Consider the following 21,752-nt stretch of genomic DNA (forward strand, 5'->3'; position numbering starts at 1 on the left):
GCAGGAGGAGAAAAAGCAGCTGCTGCCAACAGGACAGTTTAGCTCTTTACTTATTAAAATCTATGTATTCTAATCCACATATCACTGATGAGAGATTTGGTTCTGGAAGATGTAATAATCACAGTTGAAATTAATTTTAGAATAGCCTAATGGGGGTTACTCCAACTTTTGTTTATTACTTTCTAATTTATGTCATTACTTTTAAGTTGTTCTGTAATAATTGATTATAAATGGATATTAATATAGTTCTATAAAAACAACTACAGCACTTGCGTGCACCAGCTGTGAGAGAGATCTTAAGGCATTGGTCTAAATATCCAAGATGACAGACTAATGCTGAAAAGAAAACTCACTGTATTTGGATTTGTACCTAAAATGGCAAATTAGCTCACTCTATAGAGCAGTTAATTCTCTTCTCCTCTTCCCCCCGCAATCTCTCATTACTTTTACAAATCGGGATGGCATTCGCCTAGTGAAATATAGAAGATTAACACTTAAGCTATTCAATACAACCAATTACTTTATGACTCCTATTAGTAAAGAGGGTATCCTGCATGCAGATATGCTGGGTGCCAAAATAGGTTGGCCTCTGTAGCTGAAGCTTGCAGGACAGTTTTAAAAACCTCTCCCAAATGCTCCAAAAGCACAGGGGATTGAAGATGACCCACAAATGTGTTCCTTCTGCTGCTATAGAGCCCTGGCTGCCAAGACCAGTGCATAGATGCATATCCCTCAGCCAGTGGGTGTTGTTGGCAGATAGGCAGAACAGAAACAGTTGGGCTGCCACTTGCTTCTCTTCAGTCTGGGGCCTAAGGGTGAGGGGAAATTTATTTATTTGTTTGTCTGTTACATTTATATCCCACCTTTCCTTCAAGGAACTTCCCTCTCCCCCACAATGTCATCACTGGGTGTCCTGCACAGCCCGGAAGTCCAGAGCCATCTTTCAGTGGACAGCCACTTCCTTTCCAAAAGCCAGCCTCAACGGAGGAGGCAGAGGAGGTGGAAGGAAGGAAGGAAGGAAGGAAGGAAGGTGAGCAGGAGTGGGGTTGGGTAAGAGGAAGGAGGAGGGATAATGTGAGTCTGCCTGGGAGGAGGGAGTTCCAAGCCCAATTTGACCCCCAAAGGACCCTTTAAACCAAGGTTGGGGAACCTGTGGCCCTTCACATGTTGTTGGACAGGAATTTCCATTATCCCTGACCACTGGACATGGGAGTTGCAGTCTAAAATCTGGAGGACTACAGGTTCCCCACCCCTACTTTACACAAGGGTTTGCTCCTTCAGTTTGTAGGACCATGGTGGGAGTCTTCCTGAGTCTTGGCGTTGGGGCCAAAGGGGAGCAGCAAGAACACTCACTCACTCATCCCTTAGGTCCCCAAAGCCATCATGGGGGCTAGACAAGCTACCAGTGCAGCCCTTTTGCTGTAACTGGGCACGTTCCAGCTCCAGCAAAGGGAGGCAGCTGTACCTGGAGTTAGCTCCACGAAGCATAATTGGGGGTGGGGGGAAAAGCAGAGGAGACAAAAGGAGGGTCCAAAAAGCAGTCTTCTTTCCCCTACCTTTCTTCTCTCACTGTAACTTTTCTTCCTGGGTCCACGTTAATAGTCACCACAGTGCACTTCAAAGAGAAATATTACTTAACCTGGTAAGCCAGCTACCCCACCACATAGGGTTTACCTCGCCTCAGACAAAAGTAGGCAGCGTTTTAGCAAATTCAGGAAGTAGGGCTAAGGGCCACCCCATTATTCAAAGCCTAGATAGCTTCCTGGTTTCTGCAGTGGTAATATTCCAATGTGGATATTTAGATCCAGGGGGCAGTCAGTTTCTTTAAAGCCATACAGTCAGAAGGAACAAAGAAGTGCTGATGGCTGTTGTCCCCAGCTTCCCAAAAACACAAAGGATGCCTCAGCCTGTGAGCTGCTCCTGCTTTATGTGCCTGTCTGCCATTTTCATTGAACACTTGACTTCCTCTGTAGCACGTGGCATTTACACCCCCTAATTCTCTTCCCAAGGGACTAGTTCCTGCATGATAGGCACTCCAGCATGATCGCAGTATCACATAGTCCCTGCACTGTGAGACGAATCCTGCCCCTTTAACTCTCACTGACCTGGGGGCATAGAAGGAATGCCACCATATCTATCACACTTAGCAGGGTAGCCCAGATTCTTCAGTAAGAACTTCTGGATTCTCCAATACACATACATTATGGGTTGGGTCCAGTCTTAGCCGTTGTTACAGCAGATCTATTAAAATCAATTAGCCATGACTAATTTAATCCCCATGACTTCAGTAGGGTCTACTCTAAGCATGACTAAGTCTGGATCCAATCCTATGCAAATTAGACAAATTTCCAGAATCTCTCTTAATGTGTACAATTCTGGTTTTCTTTTTACTTTTGCATAATTTAGTCATGGGGATGGAGAAGAAGCCCTGGAGGGCACTGACCCCCCACCCCCCGTGACTGAAAGTTGTATTCAGTAACCATTCTGGCTGCTGACGCTGCACTGTGAATTGCCCACGCTCTTTCACAAGCATACCTTTACTTGTGAAGAGCAGGACGCTTTCTTCTTATTTTTCCAGGAGAGAGGGACAGAACACTGAAATCCCCCGATAGCTGAGTTCTGTACTGAGCACCACATGTTGTGATTTTGTATTGTGTGCATGGAATTGCAGCACAGCAACACACAGCCTTGATTACTGACAGGCAATGGGTAATACAATTCCAACCCATGTCCTGCTTGTGAGCTTCCTAATGAGGCATCTGCCTGGCCATGGTGGGAAACAGACTGCTGGACGAGATTTGGTCTGATCCAGCAGGCCTCTTCTTAGGTTTCCCCCTACCCCTGCCCATGGTGGGTCCTGTTTACAGAGTCTCATTGCTCAGACCATGCGGCCTCTTGCTTCTGCTGCAAGCCCACGAAAGTCCCTGTCCCTCAAGTGTGAACATCTCCTCAAGCTACCTCAGGGGGACAGTACAGGAGAAAAATCTGCCTGCCAATCTGGAACCTAAACTTGGCATTTAAGGCTCTCAACCACACTTCTCTTTGAGACAAATGGAGGCTTGAGAACCACTTTAGGCATCCCAAGGCAGTGATTTCCAATAGAGCCAGCTTCCGTCTCCCTTCTCAGATCAGGCAAGGACTTTGGGGAGGGGGCAGGGCCTAAGTGGGAGCCAGACAGCGAGGCTTTGGCAGGCCAAATTTACTCCTGGGCTGGAGTCTCTCCATCCTTGCTTTGAGCCATGGTTGTTGGTATCATATTTCCTGCATACTGAAAAGCAGCGCTCCTGATCACCATAATTACAGCTGAAAGCATTTGGGAACTGCAGGTACTTTCTACAGAGTCCAGTTTGTGTGTAGACTCTACCAGCCCAGGTACTCCTTCTATTAGAACCATCCTTCATTCCCCCAAAATGAATACAGCAGCTATCTTGGCCAGAGTTACTCATGTTCTGGTAACCTCCTGGTAGATTATTACAATGCACTGGGGCTGCCTTTAAAAATAGTTCAAAAACTGCAATTGGTCCAGAATAGGGCCACAACATTATTGACTGGGACTGGGAAGTTTGACCATACAAGGCCTCTGCTTTGTCACCTGTGCTAGCTCCCAGTCCGTTTCCAGGCCCAATTTAAAGTGCCGATTCTAACCTTTACAGCCCCAAATGGCTTGAGACTAGGTTACCTGAAGGACCACCTTTTCCCATATGTGCCTACCAGACCATAAGATCTTCTTCAGAGGCCCTACTCCAAGTGCTCCTGCCAAATGAAATGACGTGGGTGACTTCCAGGGCCAGAGGACCTTTTCAGTAGTCATGCCACCCCTCTTATGGAAGAGCCTTCCCACAGACGTTCACCTGGTGCCACCTTTTGGTAAAGACCTTTTTATTCATCCACACATTTTAAATAATGTATGTCTTATAGCCTGAGCCTCTCAGCTCAAAAGCCATGTTTTAACTGTGTTTTGCCTTTGTTTGTATTGTTTTATATAATATTTTAATGTTGTGTTTGGGGCAGCTGTATAAATATATTGCCTGCTTACCTTCTGCCCAGGCTCTGACACCCCAGGAGGTGTGGCAGGTGAAAAGATGTCTCCACCAGACTGAGAAATATAGACTTGCTTGTTCCTATTTGTTAATGAACAGCCCGTCAAGGGCCCTCCGGTGCAAGATGGATGAAAGCCTGCATCCTCAATACCTGTGAGGCCTCAAAACAGTATCTTCTCCTGCACAGGTACTGTTGCATTTCATCTATGGAGAAAGCAAGTGAGCGAGCATATCACCAAATGAACTTCCTGACATCAGTGGTGGGCTGCATTTGGATGTAGAGTCCTCCAGAGCATACTGAACTACCCATGACAGGGGGTGGGCAGTTGTTTTTCCGCTCAGTCTCCAACGAGGATCAAAAAGTACAGCTTTGGCGTAGCCCATCACAAAGTGGCACCCAGCCCAGCAGGGCAGAATGGAGAACAGGGTACTTTACTCCGGGTCTCCTCCAATCATTAGAGGTGAGTTCCATTCCAACACCTAGTGAATCCAACATGCTCTCAGAGCTACAAAAGCCTTCCAGACTATAGCACTGACATCTCACAATTTCTTTTTTTTAATGTTGGTAAATCAGTAATTAGATCATGGAGGACATTTCACTTGCCAGCTGGAATAGGTTTAGGACAATTACCCTAGAAGATTATTAATTTACCTCAGATTTTAGTACAATGGGATTTTACCCTTCAGGAGTTAATGAAGTCTTGATCAGTTCAAGAGAAGTACAGTATGCCTATATTTTCCCCCTTGGGTAGCACGGACCAGAGAAATGAAGAGGGGACAATGGCTTACCATATGTAAAGGGTTGCACTGTCCTTCCAATATTTTTAGTATGGTTGTTGAAGGAACACCACCTGCCTGAAAACACCTTGCAGTGGAGCTTTGAGAGAAACAGGCGGGCCCCCTAACCCAGCTTCCTGGATCTGCATATGGCTGCCCCCTTTTGCCTAAGCAAAGGAAAACCTGTCAAGAGTAAAACCTGGCTCCAGAAATAGGTGATGACTCACAGAGTAGAAGCAGTTCTCCATTCAGTCACTCCTTCCTCCTGCATTCTCACACCTGCTCCAATCTCTCTCACACTCTCACCTGCAGCAGTATAACATTAATAAAGTGCATCAGAATTTCAAGGTGTTAAACATTGTGCAGAAAGAACCAGACCTGTGTAATTCTTCCTCTCGCTCTCTCTCTCTCCCTCTAGTCTATTCCCACACCAGGGCATTTTACTATCGCAAACCACTGGTTTCAGATGGTTTTGGAGACATCATGCTTGCTGATGAGAACCTCCAGCAGTCGGAGCTTGGCTTTGATGTGCTTGTACTCCGAGTACTCCTCTGCCATGGGGATGCGATCTTCCTTTTGGGGACTCCTGAAAAATGGCAAATGGAACACTGGCACTTAAGTGACAAAGAAGCAAAGATTCACAAATGATTTATAATCTGGGACAAATAAGACATTTCACTCCAAAGGATATAAACCAGGGGTGGGCAACTTTTTTCGCCCCAAGGGCCATGTGCAGTGCCGGGTTGGGGGCTGTGCACACACAGAGACAGACAGACACACACTCTTCCCCACCCATATCTCAGCATGTAGAGATGGGGTTTAAACCTCCCCTCCCTGCCTGCTCAGTTGGGATTGCTGGGGATGGGGAAGTTAAAGCCTCTCCCACTCTCCAGTAATCCCCCCTGACTTTTCTGCTTTCCCACCACTATTAGCAACAGGGAAACAGTGATCGCAGAAGCACTGGAAATGATTGGAGGTGGAGAGGTTAAGGTCTTTACCATCCACCCCCAGCAATCCTGACCGGGATCGCTGTTTCCCTGGCAGGGAAACAGCAACCCCGGCTGCACCAAAATCACAGGGCAGGCTAAAGCCTCTTCTTCTGGCCTAGCAACGCCAATCAAGCTCACTGTCCCAGTGGGAAAAAGTGGGTGGGGCTCCCCAGTCTCACCCCCTTAATATAAACAATGCAAAACATAAACAGCTAAAAATGCAGTTTTTCTTCACAAAAGTGTGTGTGTGTGTGTGTGTGTGTGTGTGTGTGTGTGGTTGTGATGATTTTGTCTCTGGAAAAGAAATGTCTCTTGAAAAGGAAGATGCTGCCCTGGCCCCCTTCAGTCCGATGGTAACCCACAGTATGAAGACCAATGGTCTACACTGTACAAGAGCTCTTCTAATCTTCAACAGGTGAAAGGTGCCCTCATCTACAAATGGTGTACAAATATACCCACAGGATGCTTAAGGCAGTAGATCTATGTTGTAGCACACTTACACGCCATGATAGAACTGCTAGTGTGCTGTGAGAAATAAAGACTTAAAGCTGCCTGGGAGCCCAAAGTATATACACAATGAGTGGCTGGCCATCGTATCCCTGCATGAGTCACTGCTCTAGACTTGCCTCCTTCCAGTCACAGGCACACAGGTGGTAGGTGATTCCTCCATGAGCAAGGTACTGCATGTCCTTACACACTTCAACAGTAAATCTTTTTTGGGTGTAAGTGTGAAGTGCGCCTCCAATTTTAATGGGATATGTGCCTCTGCTATTGTAAGGCTGGAAAATACTGACAAATCTTGTTTTGTGCAGCCCTACCTCAATATCCCGCAGAAAGCCATTTACTTTGGGGGATTTGTGATGGTATAGGTCAGCCGCAACACAACAGAGGGGCTGAGATAAAACACACAGGCGATAGTCTTACCTTCCTGTTTGCTTAAAGAATTGTTCCTCAAATTCTCGCAACACTTTCCTTAGCCTTTTCTTGTCAGCTCTTGTTTCTCGGAGATGTTCCAGAAGCACAGGCCTGCAAAGGGAAAAGCGGAACCTGGAGATTGTATGGTCTGAAAACACTTAATGAAAGTGACAGATGGGTAGACAGATATCAGGAATATGCATTCAAGTCCAATGGTGTTACCTCTTGTGGCCTGTGCTTAGGTTGGGAAGGATATGCTCAACAGTGTATGAGGATATTTTACTAATTCCACCCACATAATGAGCCATGCTGGATCAAACCAAAGGCCTATCTAGTCCAGCACTGATCCTGCAGTGGCCAACCAGATTATGGGAAGCCCAAAAGTGGGACGTGAGCGCAACAGCACCCTCGCACTCACGTTCCCTAGCAACAGGTATAGAGAGACATACTGCCTCTGATATTGGAGGTAGAATATAGCCATAATGACTAGTAGCCACTAAGAGCTTTATCCTCCAGGGATGTGTCTAATATCTCTGACAATGCCAAGGCACCAATGTGGCTAGAGCACTTTTATTTTTTACTTTTGCATGTCAAATAGGAAAAGTCGTATTACATTAGGTTTGTAGATTTGCACTGGTGTCTCAGGATCACTTCAATCACAATGATAAGCATAGGTACCTGGAAGAACACTTGATTTGCATTTCCTGTTCCTCACAGCCCTGCATCTTGTCTGAAATCCATCTTTACATTTCCCCAGGGAACAACATATACATGCTATTCCCCTAAATTTCAACAAACAGACGTCAGCACTCACATTGTGGCCTCATGCAAGTTGGACATCGACAGGGCAGGCTGCTTGATTGCTTTCTTTTCATCCAGAGGTGAAACAAAGGCGGGCTCGTTCTCCTCATCTGACTGACATAGTTGTTCATCAGTGGGCAAATTGAGGGACATAGCAGAGGATAATTCATAGCTGCTCTGGGAGTGATCTTCATCGGAATCTTCCTCTTCCTGCTTGTAGCATGGAATGAGGGTTATCAAATTAACTCCCTGCACGCCTATCTTTGAAAAATAATGGTGAAGAGAACAGTATTCTGCCTAACAGTAGGGACAGCCCGGACATTCAGTTTTTCTTCTGAATTCTTTCCATCATCAACAGCGTAAACCAGTTCATTGACTTTAGTGGAAGTTCTTCAGTGCACATGGCACTGAATATTGTTCTCCCTCCATGCAAGTTGCCACAATTACTCCCTTCCTCTCCTTCTCCCGCTCTCCAGAAATCCCAGTTCTTGATTAGTTGTCACCAACGCACCCCTTCCGAGAGCAAGCTCCTATATAGTGGATACTTTTGGCCACAGCATTAAGAAGCAAGCCTAAGAGCCCGATCGTAAGCAAATTTACTTGGAAGCAAGTCCCCCTGGGTCTGATGTGTTTTATTTCCTAGGAAGAATGCTTGCAATTACAGCCTTCTTCATGTAAGCAGATCTCCACAGAAAAGAAGGGAAAGCACAGCTTGAACAGGGACCGCAAAGCAATCCAGCCTGGCACAGTGCAAAAATATGTCACATGTTTCACTGTCACAAAGAACACCATCCCTAAAGTGACACTGTTCCACAATATAGTACAAGCCCTAAACATCAACGTTGGGGAGGGGGACAGGTGTGGGACACAATGGTTATTTTCTAAAAGAAGAGATCCTGGGGGCTCAAACCTCCTTGGAAAGCCCTATTGCCCCAATCCAATAGATAGGGATGCTCAAGGATGTGGGAAAGGAAGGCCAACATTACATATTAGGATTTCTGTAGAAAGCACTGGTGTCACAAATTAACTATGGAAGTAAACTATGTGCATACATACCAATCAGGTCTTCCAGATGTGTGCACTGGTGCTTAAAGATACATGTGTACACAAATTTAACTTCCACAGTCGATGAGTTTGCTGCAGAAAAGCACAGGTGTTTCCTGTAACAGTCTTAACATGTACTCCTGCTCTCATCTGAACTGACTGTAGAAAACAGTTGCGGTACACAAATATGGTACTGAGTCTTTATTTATTAACTATCTACACTGTTCATGCTTTTAAAAATGTGACAATACTGGAAGGCAAGATGAAACATGAATGAACACTTAGAGCTTTCTGAATTCCTGTTATTGCACTCTTGGGAACATTGCTGTTCAGTTCCCTTGTTTATACTATTCCTTCAACACATCTCATGGGAATGATCTCCCTGTGTGAATGGGACCGATAGAAAGGGCAAGCGTAGGAAAAGCTCAAAATTATTTATTTCCACAATCTCTTTCTGACTTACAATGGTTGTAATCAAAGATGGTGTTGACAGGAGCTGCTTGATAATTCTGTATCTTTCATAAAGGGGCTTCATCAGACTTCTATCCTGCTTGTTCATCTGAAAAGAAACAATAAGTAATATATTGACTCTGGAGAAGCAAGATGTTAGATACTTCTACTCAGATGTGGTACTCCATTAACATTAGTTGCCAACCAAGAATTTACTTAACTGGCTTTTAAATTCCTATACGAAAACAGTGGCATGGAACATAAAACAAAATCTAAAGGTCACATTTTGTACTGTCCATACTACTGTTTCTCTTACAGAAATTTAAAGCAATATTCAGATTAGGAAAAAAAACACCTACCTCTTCGCTGGCACAGAGCATGATGCAGTGCCAAAGAAGAGGAGTTATTTGTCTTAATCTGTATGTTGCTTTAAATTTCTACAGGAGAAGCAGTAGTATAGGAAGTATACAAAATGTAGTATACAAAATGTGACCGTCAGGTTTTGTTTTACACTTCATGCTACCATTTTTTCTATGGGAATTTAAAAGCTAATTGATACATTTCTGGTCTGCAACTAACTAGTTTTAATGGAACACCACTTTTGAGTAGAAGTTGGAAAGTGATGGAGAGTCAGGGCTCCGCCACTCCTACCAAAGTGCGTTGCCAGCAAACCCTAAGGTCATACCTTACTTTCTTTGCAAGCTCTTGCCTCTGGCAACTGCCGATGTTGGCACTGCTGTGGCAGCGGAGGCTTGGTTGAGCTACTCAATGGTGACTCAGTCAACAAAAGGATTGTCAAACCTTGGATATTCCAGGGACCCACTGTCTTCCTTATGACACTCTTGCATCTTACACCATTGGTTTACTATTATCACAACGTATTAGGGAAAAGAGACTCCAGCCAATGACAAAACAGCATGAGTGGAGCTGCCCACCAAAATGAGTTATATATTTATTCCAGCTCCTGGTGTTTTAACAAATTTAGCTGATGTCATATCCTCAAGATTGCTGGAGTAATTTTCACAGAAAGCCCGATGACAAATGCTTAGTCTCTGAGCACCAGCTGTGCAGAGAAAGAGCATTGTAAACTGTTAGTATTGGTAGGTTTGACTCTAAGTCCTGAAAAGGACTGAAGAATTCAAGGATATTGGTAACAAGAGATGCTTGAGGAATTCAGTTTTCCCAGACAAACGTGTGGATTAGAATTTAGTTATCCATCAGATTTTGCACTTCTCCAAACATTCCAATGCAGTTCTCAGATCAAAAATGTATCAAAACACATTTAAAATGCATATTTGGAGGAAAATGTTTAGAAATGTGTATTTTGAGAGAAAATAAATTTTAAACTAGGCATTTAAATATGTGTGATTTTGTGCAGATTAGGGGGGAAAAACCATTTGCAGATTAATGCAGAATCTGGACAAAACAAAATTATGGCTAAATACCTGCGAAAGTAACACAGACCAGAAAAAGACTGATTTGCCCCTCCCCACTGGTAACATTCTACTATGGTACATAATCCATCTTCTCTACGATACATAAGATCTGTGCATTTGGGGCAACAAGTGCACCGACAAACACAGCCCAACTACAGTCATAGGGTAAGGAAGCCTTCACCAGTCCGGTGCCCTCTAGATGTTTTAGACTACAATTCCCAGCATTCCTGACCATTGGCTATGCTGGCTGGGGCTAATGGGAATTGATGTTCAAAACACCTGGAGGGCACCAGGTTGGGGAAGGCTGGGCTAAGGGATAGATTGTGCTGTAAGGTAAATGGAAGGCCAAAGGAAATCCCTTAAGGATGTGAAAGGGAAAAGAGCCAGTAGATGGGGAGACTGGAGAGGGTGAAGCAGAGGAACAGCTAAGCAGATCCGGTAAAGAAGAACATAAAAACATACAAAACACATTTATAGCGAATCAGTCCATCTTAGCCAGTCATCATCATCATGGCAATCACTCGTGATCGAGTAAGATTGTCTTCCAAAGATAGAGTCTATATAGATAACTCTTTAAAAGGATTAGACAGATTCATAGAAGATAAGTCAATCAACACATTAATCTCTAGCAGTGGGTCTGCAGGTGGCTGTAAAGGCTGATTCTGGATCTACACAGCCTCCCACAGTGAGGACATAGGTTTCCAGGTGGAAGGCAGTCACGGTGAGGGTTTGCTTGACGTGCCTTCTGCTGAGCTCGTTTCTCCCTTTCGCTCTGTACTCATGCTTCTTCAAAGCCCATAGCGCCTTTAATATAGGCTGACCTCCAGTTGGAATGCTCACGGGTTAGAGCTTCCCAGTTCTCAATGCTTATGTTACATTTTTTTAGATTAGCTTTAAGAACATCTTTAAATCTCTTTTGCTGTCCACCAATATTCCGTTTTCCATTCATAAGTTGGGAATAGAGTAACTGCTTTGGAAGACGATAATCAGGCATTCGAACAAAATGGCTGATCCAGCGAAGTTGATGTTGGAGAATCATTGTTTCAACGCTGGTGGTCTTTGCTTCTTCCAGTACACTCACATTAGTCCATCTGTCTTCCCAAGTAATTTGCAGAATTTTTTGGAGGCAGCATTAGTGGAATTTTTCGAGAAGTTGGGAGTGGCGTTTATAGATGGTCCATATTTCACAGGCGTACAGTAAGGTTGGTAGTACAATGGCTTTCTAAACAAGCATTTTGGTCTCCCTGAGAATGTCCCGATCCTCGAACACTCTACGCTTCATTCAGGAGAATGCTACAGTCGCAGAGCTCAGGCGATGCTGAATTTCAGCATCCATGTCAGCTTTTGTGGAGAGATGGCTGCCAAGATAAGAAAAGTGATCGACATTTTCCAGCATCACACTGTTAAGCTGGATTGATGGCGCTACAGAGGGATTGGTTTGTGCTAGCTGGTAAAGCACTTTTTTTTTTTGATGTTAAGCGAGAGGCCGAGCTTTTCATATGCTTCTGCGAAGATGTTTAGGACAGTTTGGAGATTTTCCTCTGAATGTGCGCAGATTACGTTATCATCAGCATAGTGAAGTTCTATGACAGAGGATATAATTACCTTACTTTTTGCTTTCAGCCTACTGAGATTAAAAAGTTTTCCATCTGTTTGATATATGATTTCTACACCAGTGGGAAGTTTCCCTTCAACAAGGTATAGAATCATAGCGATAAAGATAGCGAATAAGGTTGGAGCAATGATGCATCTCTGTTTAACGCCCGATCCCACTTTGAATGGATCACTTTGAGAGCCATTGTTATCCAAGATTGTTGCCATCATGGAGGAGCCACAAGATGTTCACAAATTTATTAGGGCATCCGGTTTTCAGAAGGATGGTCCAGAGAGCAGTTCGGTTTACAGTGTCGAAGGTCTTAGTCAGATCAATAAAAGCCATGTACAGGGGTTGGTTTTGCTCCCTGCATTTTTCTTGGAGCTGTCGTGCAGTGAAGATCATATCCACTGTCCCCCTGGGGCGGCAGAAGCCATTTTGGGATTCAGGGAGAATGTCTTCTGAGATAGGTAGAAGGCGGTTTGCGAGGATCCTTGCCGGAATTTTGCCTGCCGTAGCTAGAAGGGAGATGCCTCGATAGTTTCCACAATCTGTTCTATCACCCTTTTTAAAGAGAGTGATAATTATGGCATCCCTGAAATCTGCTGGGATCTCCTCCCTCATCCAGATTTTTTCGATGAGCTTGTGAATCTGTTGTGTAGCTTCAGGCTCACCGTCTTTAAAGACTTCAACAGGGATCCCATCGGGTCCACTAGCTTTATTATTTTTCATTTGGTTAATGGCTTTACTGACTTCCTCCAAACTAGGGGATACTGCAAGCTCATCTCTGGTTTGTTTTTGTGGGATTTGCGAGAAAATCTCATCGGCCACAATAGAGTTATGGTTAAGGAAGTTGTGGTAATGCTCTTTCCAACGCAATGCAATAGACTCTTTGTCCTTTAGAAGTTCGGCACCATCTATTGAGCGTAAGGGGTTTGTACCATGGTTTGTTGTTCTGTAGATGGCCTTTGTGGCATTAAAAAAGCCCCATGTGTCATGGGCATCTGCAAAATGCTGGATTTCTTGAGCTTTCTTTATCCACCAGGTGTTCTTAAGTTCTCTAGTTCTTCTTCGGACCTCAGCCTTTGCACTGGCATAGATTTTTTTCTTAGTGGCACAGTTGATGTCTTTTTGCCATATTTGGAAAGCTTTCCTTTTCTTATCAATAATATGTTCAATCTCCCTATCATTCTCATCAAACCAGTCCTGATGTTTCTTAGTTTGGTATCCGATAGTTTGTTCACAGGCTGCGATAATGGAAGTCTTCAGTTTATTCCAGTGTTCCTCGACATTTTCAGGGGTTTCCATAGGTAGATGGTCCTTGAGGGTTGTTTGAAAGCAGGCTTGCTTAATAGGGTCTTGAAGGGCTTGGGTGTTCATTTTATGCCTTGGTTTTCTTCCTTGGAGCCTACATTGAGGGACAATCTTAATGGCCATCATGGAACGAATTAATTAACAGAAACCAGCTTCAGGGTGTGCATCATGCTTGGTCGACTACGATACAACTCGTTTATCTTGCCATGAGAGTACACAGGAAAAAGCTTATTCTATCAGTTATGGTTCCAGTTATTTTAGCCTTGCTAAGCCTTCTATTTTCCAACACATAAATCTCTCATTTTGAAAAGCTCCTTTCAACTCTACACAGAATCAGGAAAGTTGGCCCTCCCTGATCTCTGAATGTCCCACTGGGTTCTAAGTACTTGTCAGGAAAAGGGGCAGAAAGCCAGCTAATCTATAGGCCAGGGGAAGGTGATGTTTTGGCCTGCAGCACCCATCATCCTTCAACATTGGCTGTGTGTACTATATCTGATAGGACTTGTAGGCCAAAACACCTGGAGGGCCACAAGTTGCCCACGCCTTCTGGAGGCAGAAAATCTGCATCCATTTTATCTCTGCTTCCATTCATAGAGTACATGTAAAAAAAAACACCAAAAAATAACTTGAAGCGAAGCATTATACTCTTTTTTTTAAAGTGCATATCTCTATTTGGTCATCAGCAATGAAGTACTTGCACCTAAATAGCCCACATAGTATATCCACATAGAATTCATACAGTTTGGCCCCATTTCAACTAAACTTTGTTGTGGCTATGCCTCACTGAAAGCAATGGAACTCTCCCCTGACTTGTTCCAATGGTTCAATGGAGCTTAGTGACAACTAACTTGAGCTGGACTAGGGCGTCTGTCTTGGCTGGGTTGTATAAGCACTTGCAGCTTTCTGAATTACACGCAAAGTCTTGAAGATCCCTTAGAAAGTGGCTGTTTCTAAGTGATAAAGCAGCCATGCTGGCTGGGGATAATGGGGGCTGTTGTCATCTAACACATCTGGAGGGCTCCAGGCTGGGTGAGGCTGTGATGAAGCATACAGAGTGGTTTTGATGAATCAGTCAAAAAGTTGTTCCCTCTCTCCAACACCAGCAATATCAGCTGATAAGCTATTCTTGAGTTTCCTCCCCTCTCCAGAAGGAACTGTGGCCCTTTCATTCCTCTTAGTTCATGCCTGATTAAATTGGATAAAGCAGGAAGGCTCTCTCAAAACAATGTCAGTGTCTATAAGCTGCTTGCTGCTGATCCAATGAAAACTAATTAGTGACAGTCTCAGGGGAAAAAAACTACCAACGTATTTTTATTTCCTTTATCAATGGAGCTTTGGGCTCCAACAAAACTACTGCCCTTCTATAAACTGTTTGGAGTAATCTCCTCCCTTTAGTTTTATTTTTCTTCAGGTATTTAACTGCAGTAATAGAAAAGCTCTTGGTATGAAGTCTGTGTGATGATGCATAACTATTTCCTCTCAGTTTGCTATTGCCCTGTACACACTTTGTGTGTGTGTGTGTGTGTGTGTGTATATGTATGTATGTATGTATGTGTATGTGTATGTGTGTGTGTGTGTGTGTGTATATATATATATATATATATATATAAAAATAAAAATAAAAATAAAAATAAAAATAAAAATGAATGTCTCCCATCCAGGCACTGACCAGACCCAGATCTGCATAGCTTCAAGCACGGTTGCTGTATCATGGGCTTCATTCAAATCATGCCCAGGGTTCTGTTCCTTGGTCACGCCAGACTGTGACAGAATGCTGGGAATTGTCTTTAGTGTATCTATAAATAATACGCTCTTCTCCATGTTGATTTTCTAGCAGAGCACATCTTTCATTTGGGCCACTAGTGGTATGTGTTTGGCTATCACGATTACTATGAGTGGACATCAAAAGAACATTAGTGTGCCTTAGAAATCTCTCTCCCTTGCCTCTGAAAGGCAACACCCCTCCAGAAGACATGATTTTAGTTTGGGACATTTTTAACTAACACACATGGTTGTTCTTAACTATTCTCTCTTTGAGATCCTGGGCAAGACTATTCAGTACATATCACATTTAGAAATCCCCAATGACTGCTCTTCTAGGCAAAGCAGCTTTGAAAGGGAATGATCTGAAGCTGAGAAACAGCAGGGGGTGGAATGCTTAACCCTCCGCCCTCTTGCTGAGTTTCTGCCACACCTTACCCCACCGCACAATGAATGTTTGCAAAGTAGAATGTGTGGTTCTACGCAAATACCTGTCTGCAACTGTGGTCCCTTATTTTGGTAGGAAGCAAAGAATTAAGTAGTTGTAGAATACAGGCTACGATCCAGGAAGTTCAAGGCGTTCAAGATGCTGGAATCCCATTGCAATCAACAGGAATTAAGCCTGATGGACTGGAAACAGTATGTATTTTTAAAATGTCCTCAAAATCCATGCCTTCATAGTTGAATGTTTCTTATACTCAAAGCAGCTTTGAATAAAAAAAGAACCCAACAACTAAGTGTTATAGTAATGCTGTTCTGTCAATGAAAGTGGAGAGATTGTCCACTCTCTTAATGTGTGTATAATATTATTTTATGAACTTGAGCACGCTCCGGGAGAGAGCAGAGGACAGGAAGGCCTGGCGTGCTATGGTCCGTGGGGTCACGAAGAGTCGGACATGTCTTAACGACTAAACAACAACAATATTATTTTATGAATGGGCCATCAGTGCTGCCTGGAATGTCATTGGAATGAAAACCCATTTTCCTGGTCTTTAACATATTCTGAAAGAGAGTTTGGGATGTACTCTACTCAACACAGGCAGGAATTCAGGGTAGGGGTGGAAAGGCTAAACTGGTATTACTGGGAACTGACACTACCTATGTGCTTACTGCTGCACCCCCTGCAATACTTGCTCCTCTTGTACTTTTTCAGATGCAGCAAGATTGGGACCAGGGATGTATGAGAATATTGTTTCGATTTGTTTTTGACCAGAATTTATCCAGTTCGTACTACCCTGAACCGAACATGGACCCAAACGCAGTATCTGAAGTCCAGCTTTGTTTCTTGCCTCCTCAGTCTCTGCTTATTCCACTGTTGAATGTTTTTCTTCATCATTCTAATCATTAAGCAAAATTACTTTGCCTTGATGTGAAGTGTTAATTTAGGAACTAAGATGCAGATGGACTGCCAATTAATTTTATAATTAGCATTTCAATTACAAATTACCTATTATATAAATAAAGTGTTGTTAAAACATTGAAGGCCAGATGCCTCTCTCCTGACTTTGCCCCTTGGGACCACTTACGATCTAAGTCAGGATCCTCAATAAGGACGTGGCAATCTCAGCCATTGCTGGATGCCAATCAAGCCTGTTCATCAGATACCGCTCAAATCCACAAAAAAAAAAGGGGCTTGCAGACTATGTTCAGTAACCACATTCAACCTTATAAGTTCACTAGGATCCCGGAAAGAAGGTGACAATCTTGGGCCAGGATGGTGGTGCTGAGTCAATAAGGCTGTGTTTTAGAGGGAAGCAGAGGGTGACAGCTGAACTCATTTTATATGAAATAAATATACACAAGCATGGTGCAGTTAGGTAATTTTAGATTCAGGACTTAATGTTCTTACAGGGGGTCAGATTTTTTTGATGGTAATTTGTATTACTTTTACGTCAAAATGTAGTAAGCCAGCCTTGCTACCTTATTTATTTTTAATATTTCTAGTCCAGTCCTTCATCACAACAGGCAATCCCAGGATGGTGTACATAAAATTGCAAAAAACAATGATGTAAATGTTGATTTAAGAAAAACAACAACAACTAAAACTCTGCGAGCTGGCCCAAGTCAATCTGCAACAACTCGGGCCAGCTCACTGGTAAACAAGCCGAAGTCCAGGGGGCACAACTGATGAACCTTGGTGAATTTCACCCTCCAGACAGATTCCTCTGACATCCCTCATCCTGCCCCAACAGCACATAAAACACCAGAGATTTGGAGTGTGTTGTCATCAATATGCTGCTGACACCCAGCTCTATTTTTTACTATTTTTTTAATGTCCAATCCTGAGAACAAGGATCTGGCTTCTGTCATTCACACTCTCTATGTGGTTTTGCCCTCGAAGTCGGTTTGGAAACTTCAAGTAGTACAGCCCAGTTCGCATGCGAGTGCTCAGTTCCTGGGTTGTTTAACCCAGAAATTGGCAAAGGTGTGTGGAAGCGAGCAAACGCACCACTCGCCACTTCCAGCCCCATTCCTGGGTCATTTTGTGATGTCCAAACTCATGAACCATGGGCAATTGTTGGGTTAACTCTGGGTTGTTTAACCCCTAAACAACCCAGAGTTCCCACATTTGGACATCACCAAACAACCCAGAAGTGGAGCATTCCTGGGATGTAAATTGAAAATGGAAATGACGAGCAGCGCACCTTCACCAATTCCTGGGTTAAACAACCCAGAAACTGAGAGTTATATGTGTACCAGATTATTTTGCCAACCTGATTATAAAATGCGATTAGCTGTAGATAGCACATTTCTCTCCTGTTAGAAGACCTACATTGGTTTCCTATTTGTTTCTAAGCTTAATTCAAGCTGCTGTTTTTAAACTTTAAAGCCCTGACTCATTTGGGACCTGTTTATTGAAGGGAATGCCCTCCCCACAAATAATCCTTCCTGCCCCCTTAGGAGGGAGTTCTACTGTGTGTGTCATCCTCCACTCTGAGGTCAAGTTCGCAAACACATGGTATAATAGGGCCTTCATGGTGGTGGCTCCACAACACTGAAATCAAGTGAGTGGGTGAGTAAATAAATAAACACACCATTACCTGCCTTCTGCTCTTAACTGTTTAATGACTAGCTTAGGCTATAGTGGCACAAGCAGTGACTTCTCCAGCTGAAATGCCCAGCTAGCAGGGCAGACCAAGGAAACACCCCATTCCTTGCTATTAGTCATGTCCAGGGATTTGTTTCTGCACTAGCACAGACTGTGATTGTGAGTAAAGAATTCAGCATCCTAAGAATACTAGATTCTGCCCCCCTCCCCATTTTAACTTATTATTTTATGGAATTTACATATAAATGTGGTATATGAAAGGGAAAACAGGGCAGAATTAGCTACCCATTGCAAGAAAATAGTATTCACCATGAGGAAAGAAAAAATTAAAACAACAAATGGTACAGTCGGATGATATTTTATGTTGCAGTACTGCATGACAGATTCTAGTCTAAACTAAGCAAGTTTCTGGCCCTTAGCAATGGCAAAGAGAGGCTTGAAAGCACCTGGGGAAATGGCTGAAACCAGAGTGGGTCAGATTTCCATTGGTCAGGAGACAAGGCTTCCGTGCCCCATGTAGCTTTTTCCCCTCTCCACTCCAATGGACTAGTAGAAGCAGAATTAATTGTACAAACTAAGCACATTGGTTAATTTGCATAATTTATTCAAGTCACAGAATGCAAATTTTCTTGGTGCAGAATTCTGTTTGTTTTTTTAAACTGGATATTAGCTGAACGTAAGAGGTTATGGCCAGCCAATGACTCTTCCCCAGAGCTGCTTTAGTGGTATAATTGTGCATAGCTTGCATGCACTACAGACTTTCTGCACGGATGCTCAGTGGACAATGAGTTTGGGTCCAAGGGGACAAGTTCTCTACCTGCACCAGCACGGGGTATATTATGTGCCATCTCCTTGAGTGAGCAAAAATAAAGCACCCACTTCCCAGTCCCCCCTTGCTTCATGTATGCAACATATTTCATATGTTTAACTAATCCTAGTTAAACATATGAAATATGTTGCATACATGAAGCAATTTTAACTTCCTGGAAAGTAATGCAATTTGTTTTAGGTTCCAAGGATCAACAATGGCTAAAACAACTTCACATACATGCTTCTCATATGGCTCACCATTTCTTGGTCTAACATTAACTATACTGAACATTGAATGGTGGGGAAATATTACGCGTTATTATAGGTTTTGAGATTTTAAGCATGAGAGAGGAAGTGTTTGCACAGGAGAGATGCTTTTAAACCTGAATAAGGATGCAATCCCAGGCATGTTTATACAGAAAGTACTACAATTCCCAGCATCCCCCTAGTCACCATGGGAGTTGTAGGACTTTTTTTCTGTCTAAACATGCATAGGATTGTGCCCCATGTTGTGCTGAAAATGCATCTATTATTTGATGCTGCAATGCTCCCCTCCCTTTCTAAGTTACAAACTCCATCCCCACCCCAAAGACTGCAAAGCACACATGCCATGCAGCTTCTACTTAAGCCTCTTGACCCTTGGATACTGCCCAGGACAGAAAGCAGGACACAAATTATCAATTTTAAACCCTCAATTTGAAAAGCCACATGACCACCAATAGGTGTTTTCCTGAGTAGATGCTCCATGCAGCTTGTGTCACTTTGGCTCTCCGCTCTAGTGCTGGTTGGCCATTATGGACCCTCCACAATGGCCCTAGATTTGCTGGTCTGCAAATGCTACACTTGTACCAACTGGCTCTGGATTCCATCCTCGGGAGTGCCTAAACAGGTAAGAGCTTCACAGCAGCCTCTCATGGTCATTGCCACATTTAGATCAGGCCTCTTCACCCTATCTGAAGGCACTGACCACAATGCAGAAAAACAGAAGTGCCTTTGCCACAATGATTTTAATGGGACTTAAATGTGCCAAAACATCTCTGGACTGAGCCTATTATTTTTGCTCTCTCATTTGCCTTGGGAGACCAGAGAACTTACGAGCAAGGAGCATATTACTTAAAGCATTAGGCTGGTTGCCGATGCTTCTTAATAAAGTCACTGAAATACAAATGAGACCACCTCCATCAGGAACCTCCCTCTCTCAGCTGTCACATGGCAGCAGCCATTGCATGAGGCTGCAGCAGAGGGAGCAAGAGGAACAAGGCTACTCCATCGGCTTTGCTGAGAGACTAACTTCAAAGAACTCCTCTCCCTGAACTGTTTCCATTCTATGTAGCCAGCATAAGAACCACTATACAGCTTTAAGAATTGGTACCTAGGTTTGCTCATTTTCCTCTTCCCTCCTCCCTTTTTCTTTCATGTCAAGTGTTTTGGACTGTGAACGTGTGGGCAGAGACTGTCTTGTTTTTATTGATCTCATGTAAGCTGTTCCAGGAGCCTTTTCAGCTGAAGGTCAGGATAAAAATGTTTTAAATAAATAAATGCTTCCTCCCCCTCTATCTAGTGTTCTTTTGTATATCCCTCATTCATGGCGGAAGTTTACATACTGATCTGAAAAGAGATGTCACTTCCTTATCTATGCAAAGCTTTCTAAGAACATTCTTTTTTTAAAGGCGGTCTATCCTGCTGTAATTTTGATACAGCAAATATACTAAACAGATGGGACATGGTGGTAAAACATGGAAGCTACCACTGCCTTTTTGGTAGTTCAACATGTGACAAACAGGCCCAGGTTAAGGATCTGGACTTGGTTGGCTGAGCAAACATCAAGAACCACATACCTTAATGTTCTCATGGATACTGAGCTGCTGTTGATTTTCCTTCAATCGTTTCATCACGGCATCCATGGTTTCTTCTACAGATGGGCTCGGGGGAGTACCTGCTGAGTCCTGTTTCACAGTTTCTTTAGAGCCTTCCTGATGAAGGTTCCTCTGAGGTTCTTTGAAGGGGCAGCTTTGTTCTTCTGACATTTTAAGTTTCAGTTCTATGAGGAAAATTCGCAGGATATGAATGAGCCACTACTTGTGATGAATTCCTTCTGCCATTGAAAAATACGAAGACACCACCACCACGCTAAGCGGGATTGTTCACATACAGACTTTACACAACATATGACTCACAAAGTCAATTGCCTATAGGATACGAGGCGGCAGAGGTTTTCCTTACGTTTTTCTTAATTTCAAACCAGGGGTGGGGAACTTTTTTCAGTCCAAGGGCCGGATTCCAATCCATGGACAGGGACAAAGGCAATGTGGACTTGGTCAAACACAGAGCGGACATGGCCAAAATACAATTCCTACTGATTTAAGGCCTACTCAGAAGTAAGCAGGACTGAATCAGTGAGCATCACTTTCAAATAACATCCCAAATACCAAGCCTCCGCAGGTCTACTCAGAAGTAAGCAGGACTGAATCAGTGAGCATCACTTTCAAATAACATCCCAAATACCAAGCCTCCGCAGGTCTACTCAGAAGTAAGCAAGAACATCATGTCTACTCACAAGTAAGCAGGGCAAGCCCCTGAATGTCTACATAGAAGTGAGCAGGACAAGCCTCTGCAGGCAAAGCCTCAGAAGTAAGCAGGCCTGAACCACTCTGTAGCTTCTTCCCCCCCTACTCAGCAGGGAAAAACTCTCATCTCCAATCAGCAGCTGATCTGAGATGAGAGCTTTCCCCTACTGGGTGGGGGGCAGGGCCTGGGAAGAAGCTGGCAGGC

General features: G+C 43.6%; 1 protein-coding gene across 2 annotated transcripts in view; it reads right to left on the minus strand.

The window, feature by feature from the left end:
* Positions 1-2,395: 2,395 nt before the first annotated feature.
* The window catches only part of FAM13C (family with sequence similarity 13 member C), an 80,849-nt gene continuing 61,492 nt past the window's right edge, over positions 2,396-21,752 (minus strand). The window contains exons 10-14 of one of the 2 annotated variants that reach the window (XM_084845345.1): positions 20,819-21,021; positions 9,030-9,125; positions 7,536-7,732; positions 6,731-6,832; positions 2,396-5,403 (exon numbers count right to left, since the gene is read on the minus strand). In XM_084845345.1, coding sequence (XP_084701471.1) covers positions 5,280-5,403; positions 6,731-6,832; positions 7,536-7,732; positions 9,030-9,125; positions 20,819-21,021 — 722 coding nt within the window. In that variant the 3' untranslated portion in view covers positions 2,396-5,279. Of the gene's footprint in view, positions 5,404-6,730; positions 6,833-7,535; positions 7,736-9,029; positions 9,126-20,818; positions 21,022-21,752 lie in introns of both variants that reach the window. The other variant, XM_084845343.1, reaches the window with a different exon arrangement.

The sequence above is a fragment of the Heloderma suspectum genome, chromosome 3 (assembly GCF_057233095.1).
Source record: "Heloderma suspectum isolate Gila_16-S chromosome 3, 16-S_ref, whole genome shotgun sequence".
In the NCBI taxonomy this organism is placed as follows: domain Eukaryota; kingdom Metazoa; phylum Chordata; class Lepidosauria; order Squamata; family Helodermatidae; genus Heloderma; species Heloderma suspectum.